The sequence below is a fragment of the Ictalurus furcatus genome, chromosome 2 (genome assembly GCF_023375685.1).
Source record: "Ictalurus furcatus strain D&B chromosome 2, Billie_1.0, whole genome shotgun sequence".
Lineage (NCBI taxonomy): Eukaryota > Metazoa > Chordata > Actinopteri > Siluriformes > Ictaluridae > Ictalurus > Ictalurus furcatus.
The window spans coordinates 38,763,907-38,779,811 of record NC_071256.1 but is presented as its reverse complement, the minus strand read 5'-3'; the positions used below and the strand labels follow the sequence as shown (position 1 = coordinate 38,779,811).

At 43.6% G+C, this 15,905-nt stretch overlaps 1 protein-coding gene across 2 annotated transcripts; it reads right to left on the bottom strand.

Annotated features, from left to right (window-relative positions):
- Nucleotides 1-7,006: 7,006 nt before the first annotated feature.
- LOC128603913 (perforin-1-like) lies at nucleotides 7,007-15,172 on the bottom strand. Of its 2 annotated transcripts, XM_053618699.1 has the most exons (5): nucleotides 13,999-15,172; nucleotides 9,505-10,060; nucleotides 9,250-9,388; nucleotides 8,879-9,096; nucleotides 7,007-8,735 (listed from the first exon to the last, which is right to left on the bottom strand). In XM_053618699.1, the coding sequence occupies exons 2-5, from the start codon at nucleotides 10,032-10,034 to the stop codon at nucleotides 7,856-7,858; spliced, it is 1,767 nt and encodes a 588-aa protein (XP_053474674.1). In that variant the 5' UTR covers nucleotides 10,035-10,060; nucleotides 13,999-15,172; the 3' UTR covers nucleotides 7,007-7,855. The 2 variants fall into 2 exon arrangements, with proteins under 2 accessions (XP_053474674.1, XP_053474664.1); XM_053618689.1 differs by lacking the exon at nucleotides 13,999-15,172 and having other exon boundaries at nucleotides 9,505-10,794.
- Nucleotides 15,173-15,905: the final 733 nt, after the last annotated feature.

Below are 15,905 nucleotides of genomic sequence, written 5' to 3'. Positions count from 1 at the left end.
TGGCAGTATCCTCTCAAGTTTTGTCAGGACACCGGGGAGAGCAGGGACTCTACATCCCGCTCCCAATTGGTGAGTCCATCCAAATTATTCTCTCCTCAAGCCTTCATTTTACCAGTCATAGTAGAATGTTCAGGGATATCCTCTGTCCTCACAGCACTAATTGACTGTGGATCGGCGGGGAACTTCATCGACCATGGTACAGCGCAGAAGATCAACATCCCTGTCTGACCCTTATTCCAAGCCATCGATGGAGCGCCAATCGGGGGAGGATTGATCTCATACTGGACCGAACCTCTTTCTCTCCAGATCAGTGCCCTGCATAAGGAATCCATCACCCTCTATGTCACCGTCTCAGTCCAACACCCAGTCATCCTCGGACTGCCCTGGTGTTGTATACAAAACAGACATGAAATAAACACGAGGGAGACCAAGTATGAGCAGTATGTCATTTTATTGAGAATTCACTGGGCTGGTGGGATGGTAAACCGTGGGCGAGGTAGAGCGATAGGGGGAAAACAGCTGGTAAAAAGGGGTACGTCCTGGGGACATGGGATAGCCAGCTGATGTGTACGGAGGGGAATAATCAGGGCTGGCAGGTGAAAAAGGGGGAGAGAGGTCAGAGCCAGGGTCAGAGAAGGCCGTGTCATCATCAGTCTGATAGTTGGAGGAAGGGACAGCGGGTAGAGGGTCTGTCTGTGTAGAGGCATCCACACACACATTTGCTGGGCAGATTCTATATCTGAGAGGTGGGGGGAACCCTGCATTCCCAGAGGGGATACGAAGTACTTTGATCAGCATAGTGATGTCGGCAGTGAGATGCACGAGCTGATAGCGAGTGTTCAGATCCAAATCCAGCTCCTCCAGTAAAGGAGATAAGAAAGACTGACGCTCACCTGAGACACATAGGAGAGAATGAACTGTATAAGGGATGTGTCACTGACGATTTAGTATTAACATTTAGATTTATTTACACTGAAACCTAGAACTGGTATTTGATGTAATGGAGAAAAAGGGGGAGTACAGGCAAAGAAACACACAGAGGCCTGGTGAGTATGCAGAAAACAGAGATAAACTATTATAGGGTAATGTACATGCAAGCATTATAAAACAGAAATGCAGAATAAACATAAAAACTTACTCATAATGTGTGTGAAGGTGTGGAGAATCCTTTTTCACGATAAACCAGTCAGGAGTGACACAGACGAAAGTCAGGTTATTTTTTTAAGAGTAAAACAAGACGGGCTGGAGATAAGGGTATCGGGGCTGGATTGCACCTGTGAGATAAGGGTCTCTGGGAACAGCGAACTCCGTGAGATAAGGGCTCTGGGAACGGCCTTGTCTCACAGGTGTAATGGTGTTTTGGGGACAGCAAACTCTAAACATATTGGTGTCTGGGTCATCCTGACCCTAAGAAAACCGTATAAATAGGAGAGCTTCAGCTCTGTTTTTTTTAGATCACTTTTTGGGACGTCTCAAACTGTGTGGATCTCGTGTGGTGGAACAATAAACTTGGACCTTTGCTTTTCCTCACTCTCTGATTCCGTGTGGGACTTCATCCGATACTCTTCATCCAGACAATTGGTTGTAAGTACACTTAATTTTGTAACAAATTATAATTGTAACTGTGTAGTGGACAGAATATTTATCCACACTGGCTGGACCAACACATCCCCACAATCTCCTGGACTGACAGGCAAATCACGCACTGGTCTCCATATTGTCAGGAGCAGTGTTTTCCATGGTGCCGTCACTCCTCTAGCTATTACCACCATCGAAAGCCCAGACCAAACAAGCGCAGTTCACATTCCATCCGAGTACCAGGATCTCCAGGAGGTGTTCAGCAAGGAGAGAGCCAGTGGACTACCACCACACCGGCAGTATGACTGCACCATCACACTACTTTCTGGAGCCAGTCCAGGGAGGGTGTGTCCACTGTCCTTTGGTGAGCAGAGAGCCATGTAGAAATACATTCAGGAGGCACTCCAACAGGGATACATCAGACACTCCACATCTCCTGTGTCAGATGGTATTTGGGGTGGACTCAAGCCATGCATAGATTACCGAAGTCTCAACCAGGTTTCACTCAAGTACCGGTATCCCTTGCCATTGGTTCCAACTAAAGCATTCACCAAGCTAGATCTTTGCAGTGCATATAACCTGGTTCGCATCCGAGAGGGGAAGAAGTGGAAAACAGACTTCAGTGCCACTTCTGGCCACTATGAGTGCTTTGTAATGCCGTATGGGCTCTCTAGTGCCCCCTCAGTGTTCCAGTGCCTGATCAACGTCATCCTGAGGGACATGCTGAGGAAGTGTGTCATCACATACATTGACAACATATTGGTCTATTCCAGTTCTCTTGAGGAACACCTCATCCACATACGCCATGTGTTAAAAATGCTTCTCCAGCATCATCTCTATGTCAAAGCAGAGAAATGCGAATTCCACCTACACACCATATCATTTCTGGGCTACATCATTAGCTCTGGGGGAGTTGCCATGGACCAAGAAAAGGTGAAAGCGGTGGTGGATTAGCCCATTCCTCACACGGTCAAAAAAATGCAATGATTCCTGGGGTTCACTAACTTCTACTGCTGTTTCAGTAGTGAAGAGGATTCAGCACCATAGCACACCCCTTGATGTCTCTACTGAAGGGGAAACCTAAGAGGCTGCCATGGAACCCAGCTACCAAAATGGTAGTCAAACGACTCAAACAGGCATTCACCACCGCTCCTTTTCTCATGCACCCAGATCCCACTAAACTTTTCATTGATGCTTCAGAGACTGGAGTTGGTGCTGTGCAGTCTCAGAGGTTTGGGGACAAACCTTAGCTTCACCCAGTCGCTTTCTTCTCCAAAAAGTTGTCCTCAGCAGAAAAGAACTATGATCTGGGAAACAAAGATCTTCTAGCTGAAAAATTAGCCCTGGAGGAATGGCAACACTGGCCAGAGGGGACCACACACCCATTCATTGTCTTCACAGATCTTAAGATCCTCGAATATCTACGCACTGCTAAACATTTGACACCTTGCCAAGCCCGCTGGTCTTTGTTCTTCTCACATTTCCAGTTCACACTGTCCTATCGACGGAGATCACAGCTGATGCACTCTCCCAGGTACACGAGTACACAAGTACGTTTTCCTTCTCCCACCTACCTGTACTCTCAGCTCCATTGAGTGGGAGTTAGATCAGACTCTAGCTTGAATCCTAACCTCTCAGATCTCAGCTGGATGTCCTCCTGGTAAACAGTATGTGCTCGAACTTCACCAGCTGGAACAGCCCAGCATTCACTACAGCGCACCTACAATCTAATACATGAGATGTACAGGTGGCCCAACATGCTGAGGGATGTGCATCGAGTCGTCTCGTCATGTTCAACCTGTGCCCAGTCCAAGGTTCCTTGAACATTACCAGTGGGCACACTGGTTCCTCTGCCCATTCCAGAGCATCCCTAGTCACATATCTCTGTGGATTTCCTCACCGACCTGCCAGAGTCTCAGGGAAACACAAGCATCTTGGTGGTTATGGACAAGATCTCTAAGTCACTCTGCTTAATTCAATTACCATCCCTCCCATCAGCCTTTAATACAGCAGAAGTACTGTTCCAACACGTGTTCCAATACTTTGGAATCCCCAAGGAGATCGTCAATGATTGAGGACCACAATTCACATCACAAGTGTGGTCCAGCTTCATGAGCAAAATGAGCACCACTGTCAATCTAACCTCAGGATACCACCCACAAGCCAATGGCCAAGTGGAACGTGCCAACCAAGAGATCAGGTGGTTCCTCTGAACATTCTGTGTAGCCAACCCAGAGGACTGGTTCAGATTCATCCCCTGAGCCGAATGCGCCCAGAACTTCCTACGTCACTCAGCAACACAACTAACCCTGTTCCAGTGTGTCTTAGGCTACCAGCCACCTCTGTTCCCGTGGAACACCAGCACCACAGATTCCTCAGCAGTCGACCACTGGTTCCAGCGGAGCGAGCAGGTCTGGGAAAGCACTCATCAATGCCTAACACAAGCCATCTGTATCTACAAGCGGAAAGCTGACAGTCATCGCAGCGAGCATCCATGCTACCAGCCAGGTGACGCAGTCTGACTTTCCACTCAGACAAACACAAACCTGTAAAAAACTCAGTCCACGTTACATTGGACCATTCAAGATCATTAAACAGATCAAAGAGGTCCTCCTCATGCCTGAAACCGACATGATGACCAACCAGGTTCTGCTCATGCCTGAAGTCAACGTCACGACCAACCAAGTTATGCTCACACCAGAGTCTATTGATACGACCAACGAAGATAGGCTCACACCAGAGTTTTTTGACATGACCAACCAAGTCCTCATGCCTGAAACCGACGTCACAACTAACCAGGTTCTGCTCACGCCTGAAACTGACGTCACGACCGACCAGGTTCTGCTCACGCCTGAAGCCGACGTCACGACCAACCAAGTTATGCTCACACCAGAGTCTGTTGACACAAACAACCAAGTTCTCCTCATGCCTGAAACCGACGTCATAACTAACCAAGTTCCCCTCATGTCTGAGACTGACGACATAGCCAGTGACTACATTTCCCATACTGCACGGCGGCCTACAAACATAGCCGCCATGAACTGTAATTCCCAGAACACTCACACACACAGAACACTCACACTCATTCTGATCACACACACCTGCATCCAATCTCACACACACTTACAACCACTGTATATAAGGGACTGTTCTATCACTATGACTTTGCGAAGTACTCTCAGTTCTGGTGTTATTGTTTTGATCTCATTCTTGCACTCGTTCTTGATTCTGGTTTTGCTTCATTTATGCCTATGTGCCAATCGCCTGACCCATTGCCTGTTTTTTACCACGCTATTGTCTGATGTTTTGGATTTGTCTGCCTGCCTTCCTTTAAATAAAAGCTCTTATCTGCACTTGCGTCCATCCTAACGCCCATTGCGTTTATTACGTTAATATCCACATGAGACATCATGGCTGGTGGTGGTAGCCCAAAGGTTAACACATTGGACTTCTGATTGGAAGGTCATGATTTCAAACCCCAGCATCATCAAACTGTCACTGCTGGGCCCCACTGCTCAGTTGTATAAATGAGATAAATGTAAGTCACTCTGGATAAGGGTATCTGCCAAATGCCATAAGTGTAAACTTGTCTTTTTTCTTTTTCTCTGACCTCCATTCACAAACGGGCATTCAACCATGCACTTGACGATGCCCCTGCCATCATAGGCCCCGCTGCAATCTCTGCTGTTTTATCAATTTGGGGACACACCTGATCATGGCCCAAGTGGAAGCCTAGATACTGTACTTCCACCTATCCAATTGTACATTTCTTTGGGTTTGCTGTGAGAAAATCCAAAAGGAATGGTGACAAAACGGTGTAAACCAAATGGAGTGGAAAAGGCTATTTTCTCATGAGATATTGGAGTCAAGGGGATCTGCCAATATCCCAGTGTCAAATAAAAGCGAGCTGCACTTAATCGACTGAGCGACTCATTTAGCCGTGGCATTGGATAGGCATCAAATTTAAACACCATGCTGACCTTTCACAGAAAAGGTCACCACCAAAATGGATCGTCCCATCTGCTTTAGAAACCAGGACTGCCAGACTGGACCGGTCACTGTGGGACTGCACTCTTACACCCATATTGAGCATGGCTGCGAGCTCTTCCTGCACCACTTGTTTTGAGTTCATGCCACCCCTGGGGCATCTCAATGTGGTGTTCTATGAGATTAGTGTGACTGGGTAGAGGCGAAAACACATTGGAAAATTCAAACTTTGCCACCTCTGTAATTTGGAATGGTGAGAGGCAGTGTCCGCAGGGGACAGGAGTGGATTGAGCCAAAAACATGGTGAATTTTGGACCAATTACATGTAATTCTATTAAAATCTGGAAGGAGGCAGAGAAGATCATGGGAGCTTCATGTTCATATAGTGACTACTCCCATCTGGCATAATAGGTCATAAGCTGTTTATTTCAAAAGCTGGGTTGAATGTGGTATTTATACTCTAAAAGATTTGCATAACGATAAGGTCTCAAATCCTTTCAGAGTCTAAAATATGAATTCTCTCTCCCAGGATTTTTTTTTGTGTGTTCAAGACTGAGGTCTGTGTTGAAAGATTATGGAGTACTCTGGTCCACTAGAGTCACTCCTCACCATATGATAAATTGGATAGATTCTAATATGGCTTCTAGAGGTTTAGTGAGTACAATCTATGAATCACTTCTGGTACGACAATATTCAAATATTCTAGTTATGGGAATATTCACTTAACACAGTGATCAATTGTGATACTCTCTGGGGAAATTGTTTTGTTATCTCAAAGAACCTGGCTCATCAAATGATTCATTATAAATTAATATATATGCCACTCTCTTTTTGTTATATAAGATGAAAAGAAAGTCTGACCCTTTTTGTCACTTGTGTAGCAGTGCAAGTCCAGGTACATACATGCAAATGTTTTGGGAATGTTTTTGGATGGACTCCTTCTGATCCTCTGTTCAGGACATGCTGTCAGATCTTCTGAGGACTCGGATCCAACAGGACCCACTGCTTTTTCTTTTACTTGATGATTCTGCATCGGTTTATCAAAGGATGATCCTGTCAGTTGCTCTTACTGCTTCTAAAAAAGTTATCTTAAAAGTGTGGTTGGAATCATCTACCCCAGTTATGTCTACTTGAATGTCATATCTGAAGGTTATCGCTCTTTTAGAGTGTACCACAGCGAAAGTGTACAGAGCCAATGGAAGGACAAAACAATTTTGGTTAGACCTTACTGAGGGTCTGTCAGACCTTTAGAGATTTTAAGTGTAATTAAACTTTGTTTATTGGTATTATTTTGTCTGTTGCTTGTTTTGTCGATAGTAATGACTTTTCTTTTTTTTCATTTCATGATCCTAGGCAAATCATGGGCTTTGTTGTGTAACAGTTATAATTAAAAAATTATAATAAAAAAGGAGTCACCAAAAAAGGAGCGGATTGAGCCGCATGTTTTTGGTTCACTGCCGGTTCCAGCCGCTTGCTCTCCAGAGCTACCATCGCCAAAGCCACAGGGACTATCTCTCTCCATCACCTAAGGAGATTGAGGTCGTATATCTGCTGTGTGCCTTTATCTGTTTGCCTTACCACTTAATTGACATCACCGACTTACTTTGGCCTTTGCCACTTTACGATTAATTTGGAGCTCAAAGTGAGTAATAATACGAGCACCTTCTCTCCCTTGAAAACTCACATAGCCAAGTGCCATCTATTACATACAGCCTGGATTGATGTGCTTGCACCTGCAGCATAATCTCCTGTTTTAATCGCCCCATTGGTAGGTCAAGAATGTACTGAATTTCATTTTCACTCTTAGGCGGTCCCTCCTCCTGACAAATACGACGCTGTGAGGCTTGTGTCCATATAGCAATTCAAACAGGGAGCACCCCGTGGAGGCTTTTGGGACCTCTCGTACTGCAAATGATAGGGGTTCGGGCCACTTATCCCTATTTCAAGTGTGTGTGTGTGTGTGTGTTTGGAGAACAAAACACATGATTTATGTTAATACTAGACTTGTGGGTTTTCTTGAGGAGGTTTTCTACATGCTTTTTAAAAGTTGCTAATGTAACCCATGCATTTATTGGACATGACACACAATATCTGTTTTTTTCCAAGAATACTTCAGTAATATTTCCAGAATATTTTGCTTCATGAGACTTTTATTAGGCTTGAAATAAAAGACAATGGCAGCAGAAATGAGCAGGAAAGGTTTAGTAATAATGTGCCAGTAATATGTGCACCTATTCTACTTCAAACAGCATGATAACTGGCGTGAATATGCACAAAGAACACAACTGGTCTACAACTCAAGACCTTTAGCTTTGCGAATGTTGCTCTGGTTGAAGCGGGGAATACGCTCATCGGGGAGCACTCCCATCTCCAGCAGCATGCCTCTGGGAATTGGGCGAGCATTCCGGGAGATGTACACTTTCTCTAGCTGTGCATCCATGGGAGAGGGCTTGTACTCCATGCACGAAGAACCAGCCAAACCGTGAATGCATTTCACCTCCACTTTATAATAGAGCACTCCGTGATTCAGTACACAGACATCCTTCTTCACTCCAGATTTCAGTGGAGCATTGCATGCCCCGAGAAGGTCGTTATCTGAACCACTGTCCTCGTCCCACACCTCCATCTTCACACTGCTGAAATGAGTAAGGTCCACAGTTCCAAGGTGGAATTGGTGGTTCCACGTTGGTGAATTGTTATCCCAGATCACGGACGTCTGGCCTCTGTTGATCCGTCCGTTGAGGAGGATCTTGACATATGCGTCCGTCTGAGTCCAGTAATCTCCATATAAACCCGTGGCACTGATTGCAGTTATGGTGACTTCAGCAAATCCTTTCTGAGTTGGGCAGCAGTTGAGGGCCACACCCGGGTTGTTGTGGCAGCTGCAGCTGCACGGTTCGTTGGGGTTGGTCTTCACACCGGTCTTACATGGGCTTGTGCAGTTTTTCAACAGGCCCCTCTGGAGGATGTAGTCCTTGATGGCAGTGCGCAAATGCGCTCGTATTTGTTGTTTCGCTGGCAGCAACTCGTGAAGGGACGTGAGCGAGTAGGAAAGCACATCAGGGTGAGCGGGCAGAGACGTGACCCACTCCTTATAGGCCTTTGGGTCCTTATTTGATGAGAAGAGGAGGTCGACACTCTGAGTGTAGCCACCAATCACATTTGTTTCTCTTTTGGGGATGACAGAAACACAAGTTTTTGGAATAATTTATATATGTTTAGAATAATTTAACCTACTGAACTAAGTGTTCATTTTGGTACTTTATTTATTGACAATAAGTTGGTTACAGAGAGTGAGATATGCGGTACAAACCTGTCACTGAAGCTGCTAGCAAAACTCTTTTTATTCATAGTCTTTTCCTTGGTTTTCTTGCAGTGATGAGCCTCAGTCTGCAGACTTGCAGCTATTCCCATACTGACAGAAGCCTCCACGTCCAGACACATCTTCACGTCATCTACGCTCAGACCCTGCAAGGACGCCTCGCACTCCTTGATGCTGGTCACAGAGCGAACCTCTCCACCCAGAGTCACCTGCACACAGCCACAAAGTTTCCAGTCAACAAAAGCACACAGGTATTCATTCTGGAACTGTGAAGTTGTATTCATTGTTCATAAATAGAGCACTTTAAATCTGAGATGGACGAGTCTGCTTCAGAGTCTGTGGAAATCTATTATGTCATTCACCTTTGAGATATAATGAGTACCAAACTTGTCAATCAGCTTGTAATAGAGGTGCTTTGATGACTCATCGTATATCTCGGGGAGACTTCCTAATTCGTCACTTAGCTCTGGGTGCAGGAGTGGGCGCTTCGAAACCCTGTATCTACAAGACAGACCATGAAATAGAACTCAAGAAACAGTGATAATGATGCTGTATTTGTATAATTAAATATAAATCAACATGAGACGGCATTGTCAAAACACAAATTTTCATCCTACCTGTAGTATCCACATGTGACATCATGACTGGTAAAGCTGAACTTGTCGTTTTTGGTCTTCTTCATGGAATATTCAGCCAGCTTGGAGTTACTGCCTGCCAGCATCAGTGATCCCTGGACTTTTGGAGTTGTTATTTGCAAGTCTGACTGCCAGTTGTTCTCGATAGAGGAGGTGCTGGCACTGACCAGGGCCTCACTGGACTGGTAGACAGAGCTGGATAACTTTGTGCTGCACTTCTGACTTGGTCTCCAGTCCACAACAGAAACTGGGAGCTTCTGCGTTTGACCTCCCATGTAGGGGTTTTTACAGAGAGTGCAGGACTTGTCCTTCTGGAGCCAGGAGCTCATGTCAAGGACAAAGGCCCCTTTCCGTTGCATGGTGGTGATGTCAAAGCCTTCTCCTGCTAGGTCGGATCCCGGAGTGAAGTCCACATTGTCACACTGAGACTCATTGGCCTTGAAGCAACGCTGACTGGTAGGAGGAGGGAGAGTTGTGGCAAAGACTGCCCAAATCAGAAGTGTCTGCAGCATGGCTGGACCTGGTGTGTGTCCTATTTCTTTATTTAAAAAATTCAGATATGTTAGTGTAAAAATATTTAAAGTTACTTCACTTAAGTACGCCCTTACACCACTTTGTATGGTGTTTGTTTTGCATCTGTAATAAAATAAATCTCCTGAAGAAAAGACAGATCCGTTGGCAGGGTTCATTAAAGGGGGACATATAGAAAATATTTTGTATTGTATATTGGGGGGACACATGGGCATAACCATGCATTCTTTGGGGGGGCTGTCCCCCCCCAATGTTGAGGAAATACCAATCTGCCCCCCCCCAGTATACAGTATTACACAAAATATTTTCTATATGGCCCCCTTTAATGAACTCTTCCAACGGATCTGTCTTTTCTTCATCTATTCCATTTATTTATGTCTATTCCTTTCTAATATATTTCCGTTTGTTAAGGAAAATAGGTGTGTTCCCCCTCCAATTGTACACTTGGTTGCGCCCATACTCAACGCAAGTTCGGTGATATATTAGCCGCTCAGTCTGTAAGAAATGGAGACAGCAGCCAAGCGTAGAAAAGTGCAGCAGAACATACGAGCTTTTTTCAGACAGTAAGAAACTAGATCCCTAAATAGTAGGTAACCTTAGCTTAGTATAGAAGCATCATACTATGGCTTGGTTTGTTCTTAAGAACGTAAATGAACTGTTGATATTTGCACACCCACGAAGTAGGCTCGGCTAACGTCAATTACCGTTTTTGACCATTAATGTTACACTCACTTGCACATCCTCCCGCCGAGTTCGCTGTGAACCCTCACGTTGTGACAGACCGTTATAAATGCGAGTGAAAGTGAGGAAAGTTGAACAGCATTTCATTCCTTTACACTACATTTGGGCTAAGGACAACTAAGTGATTTTACAGATATAAGGCTCAGCATAATGCTGAGATGTGCTGGCTTGGCACCGAGAGATATGGAACTAACGTCTGAGTTGTGGCCATATTGTAGTTCTCCATTCAGAACTAGTGATGGCGGTTTGTCTTTAGATTTAAGAAAAGAAAACTCCAGGACCCTTTACATAGCTAATGTTTCTGGTTACCACTATATATTGTTGTACACTTTGTGGACTTATTACATAGCAAGCTAAACAGCATGATGACATTAACATAATAAATGACACCAGTTACACAAACAGAATCTTCAGTTTATCAAATTAAAATGATCATCTAAGTCAATCATTGCTCTTCTGGGAAAATAATGGTACCTGGTCACAATGCAGGCAGCACAGCATTGCTTGGAAACATCTGTGGGGAAATTGTAGTTACAACATATATAGTTGTACTATATACTACCAATTTAGTTTCATAGGTAGCCATCCTTTCTGAGTTTGTTTAAAAGTCGTGATTACGTGTTTAAATGTTAGCATGTGTGGTTTGCCTGCACACATCTTAGCTCGCCTCTACTTGGTGTGGTAGGTTTCATGGTAGGTTATGGAGCAGAGAATACATCTGCCCACAGGACGTCCACAGCACCCTACAATTTCCCCATGCTGTGGGAGCTTCTATCACTCAGAAATCATGTGAATTCAAACAGTAACTGTAATCCTAAAACTATGTTATAAATATGTGAATATTCAGTATCAAACTTTGGATGTTGGGGGTGCTTGGACCCCCCAATGTCCATACCATGGTTACGCCCTTGGTACATCCTCTGCTAAAAAAAACCCTTCTTTGGATCCAGCAGTTTTTGCCAAAATTGCCTTTCATTTCCAGGATATTATAGAGAGTTGTGTACACACAGCTCTACTCCTACCTATACAAGTTCAATATCTTAGATAAATTTAATTCAGGTTTGAGATCTCTACACAGTACCGAATCTACACTGTTAAACGTAACTAATGATATTTTCCTTTCCTTGGTTCAGGCTCGTGCCGTTTTAGTTTTATTGGATCTCAGTGCCGTGTTCGACACCACTGATCATGATCTTCTTTTAGATTGTCTGCAGTGTATGGTTGGCATTCAGGGCACCTTTACACTGGTTTGTATCTTATTTGAAAGGAAGTATATTTTCTGTTGAATTAAAAAACTTCTCCTCTACATTGGCGCCTTTATTTTGTTGAGAGTCGATTCTAGGACCCTTACTATTCTCCGTCTACATGTGACCACTGGGCTCAATTTTTCAGAGATATGGCATGTCTTATCGTTGCTATGCTGCCGACACTCAATTTTATTATCCAACATACTTGGACAAAAAAAATGATCAATAGAGAATGCCGTAAATTGCTTTGCTGATATTTCCTGCTGGCTGGCAGACAATTTCTTACAGTTAAATGAGAGCAAAACTGAAGTTCTGAATCTCAGCCCCTCCGAGTTCTCTTTACCTGGACTGTTTGACCAGCTGTTGTTAAATGTGCAAGATCATGCAAGGAGCCTTGGCGTGATCTTGGACTCATCACTACTGTTGAACAGACAGATCGGTGCTGTTGTTAAAAGCAGCTTTTTCCATCTGAAATCAATTGCAAAAGTAAAACTCTTTCTTTCTAAATCAGATGTAGAAATTGTGATTCACTCACTAATATCATCAAGGTTAGATTACTGTAAGTCATTGAATACCGGACTGCCTCAAACTGCATTGTCTCGTTTAGAGTCGGTCCAGAATGCGGTAGCTAGGATCCTTACAGGGTCTACAAAGATAGACTACATTACACCAGTATTAGCATCTTTACACTGGTTCCCCATAAAATGGAGGATAGATTTTTAAATTCTGCTTCAGTGTGATATTTTTCCACACAAACCATAATGTATCACTGTGTTACATCTGCATTGATTACTGTTACACATCAACTCCAATCATTATTGTTGCTGCTGGTTAGTCCGTCAGTACTACTGCATTTGTTCACTTTTTTCTTTGACTAAATTCGTACTGACTCATTAACGTACATTTCATTCATGTACATGTTGTCTTTTTGTCTTGTCTTGCATCTTGTTTAGTCTATTGTTTACTGAACCAAATTACTCCTTACACAGATGTGTGGCAATTAAAGAATCTTGCGTCTTGTAATCGCTTGATGCACTATGTGTGTATATATATATATATATATATATATCTTCTAACCTTTGTAACCTAGAGTTACATTAGCATACAATAGTTAAACTCACGGCTTCATTATTAATAGGGACACGGGACAGAAGCAGGTAATTCACACACAATCTCTCTCTCTCTCTCTCTCTCTCTCTCTCTCTCTCTATAATAACTACTTATTATAATTAATTCAAATAAATGTAATCTTCTCGCACCACTTTATCTCTGTGTATGATTTATAGTGGGCAGAATTCTAGATCTAACAACCTGTATGTAAAACAACTAACTGAATTAACTGTGATTTTTATCCTTTCAGTCAAATTTTGCACTGCAAACATCAGTTACAGCTTTAACGTGTCAGTGCAGGCAAGTGACCGTGATATAAGCGTGATAAACCAGAGCCAGGTGTGTATTACACGATTCTAATGCATTAAATTGGATTATCTCTTACATATACGCTAAACTCCACATGGACGCTTTTGCAGTGTTTCTTGCAGATGAGATAAATGCGCAAAAGCTAATTAATTAAGAGTCTTTTATTAAATCAGGTGTGTGATATAAGAGAAATAGCTAAATTATGCAGAGACGAGGACCTCTAGGACTGAAAACAGAGAACATTGATGTTACAGTTTCCTAGTTTTATTTTAACATGTTTAAATTTTGCTCTTACCTAATGGATTTGTGGAACAATCTCAGCATTGTGTAGCCTATAATTACAGTAATTTGTCCCCCAAGACATTTCCTAAACATTTCCTAAAACAGTTCCTAAACTGTGACAATAGTTAAAATATATTTACCATTCAATACATTTGCTGTAATAAAGTCATCAATATACATAATTGGGGAAAAAAATAATTATGAAAATGTCCATTAAAAGTGGACGTATTTCAAACACAAGGATGGTTCCACTTACCTTGATGTGTGTATGAGCAGATATAACCTGTGCACTGTACATGAGTCTTCTAAATGGTCTTCTGAAAAAGCTTTTAGGGGGTATTTATACACGTACAGGACGCGGCACAGGACGACTATTGACAGGTCTATAAATAAGTCGATAAATTTTGAGGGGTGTAAAAAAAAGTGTGACCTCGTTTGAGGGTGTGTAGTGTGTTAGACTGTTATTATTGATAATTACACTGCGGTGCTCTTGAATTGTAGACACTCAAACCTTACACTTTGGTACTTTTCCCTTATGAATTGTTTATTCATCAGCGCTATTGGTCATACCACTGCAAAACAGCAACTCCATTTCCCAGAATGCACCACGAAGTACAAACATGACCAACAACAACTACACTTCCCAAACACACACGGACAAGTTCACCATCCCCAGAGTTCTAATCAGAGACCCTTGTTTCCAATCACACACACACTAGCACTACTCCTTTTAAGAGACTCTTATTCAGTCATCAGATTGTGAAGTATATTCTTAGTTGCCTTTTGTCTATACCAAGACTTCGTACCATGTCTGTTTATTCTGGTTTTTTGACTTTGCTTCCATTTACGACCTTGTCTCTTTGCCCTGCCCTGTTTGTACTGTTTGCCTGATCGCCTGACCTCTGCCTGTTCATGATAATTGACATCTACCTTATCCTTTGGACTTGTTGTTTTATTACACTGGCATACCTGCATTTGCTTCTGTCTGTGCCTCCAAATCGTGACAGAATACTTCACCATGGATGGCTCATGGGAGAACACCACCAACAGCTTGCCTATCTGACCGAACAGGTCACTCAGCTTTCCCAGAGCACACCGGCAGTCATGCAGACTCACACCCCATTTCCTTGGATACCAATGCCAGAGAAGTATGCAGGTGATCCAGCGCGATGCAAGGATTTTCTTCTGCAATGCTTGTTGTTCTTTGCCAGCTATGCAGGCATGCCGGACACACGCAAGATCACCTACTACATAGAGCTATTAACCGACAAAGCCTGGGCAACAGTAGTATGGGAACGAGGTGGCGAAACCATCTCCTTGTACGATTGGTTTGTGGGGCTGTTCCAACGTGTCTTCGATCACAATCCCGACAGCAAGGAAATGGGAGAAGAGCTCATGACCATTTCCCATGGCTCATGACGTGTAGCAGAAAAAAAACACATAAGATGGCGGCGCACACAGTTGCAGCGGCTCACGGCTCTCCTTTTCAGTGCTCTTTTTTGTTGTTTTTGTATTATTTCTTTATTACTTGTTTGTGCATTATCGGTTCTACGAACATTCGCTATACAAGTCAGAACCTTATGGATATTGGGGACCAACACCGAATACCTATTTTGAGAATCTTTCATCACACGCACAACATCCCAGACGACATAACGAGATTGCCAGGCTCTCCGTGGATTGTTGTCGGGTCCAGAAGGCGGCGCAGATGGAGGAGGGAGAGGACGCAGGTCCGGTATTATGTTAAGGCTAAGAAAACAACCACACAAGCCACCATTACCGAGCCTGTTTCTCTCCAATGCCAGATCCCTAGTGAATAAAATCGACAATTTGGAATTACAACTAGCTGGAAATCGCTACGTTCGTGATTGCTGTGTTTTGATTATTACTGAAACCTGGCTTCATCCGAGGATACCCGATGCTAGCATGCAGCTAGCAGGTCGTACTATGCTTCGCTGGGACAGGACTGAAGACTCCGGTAAGAGCAGAGGGGGGGGGGGCTCTGTATGTATGTGCATGAGAATTGGTGTAATAACGGAACAATGATAGATAAACATTGTTCCCCTGACCTCGCGTACATGTCTGTAAGATGTCGGCCCTTTTTTCTACCGAGAGAGCTAACAGTAGTGATTATCACGGCTGTGTATATTCCACCCGACGCCA

Bases quoted from the DNA above. Each gene is read 5' to 3' on its own strand.
- LOC128603913 (XM_053618689.1), bottom strand. From the start codon at position 10,274: ATGGTTATGCCCATGTGTCCCCCCAATATACAATACAAAATATTTTCT. The intron at 9,389-9,504 runs GTAGGATGAAAA...TCTGTCTTGTAG, and splicing joins GTCACATGTGGATACTACAG to ATACAGGGTTTCGAAGCGCC. The intron at 9,097-9,249 runs GTGAATGACATA...GGCTGTGTGCAG, and splicing joins GTACTCATTATATCTCAAAG to GTGACTCTGGGTGGAGAGGT.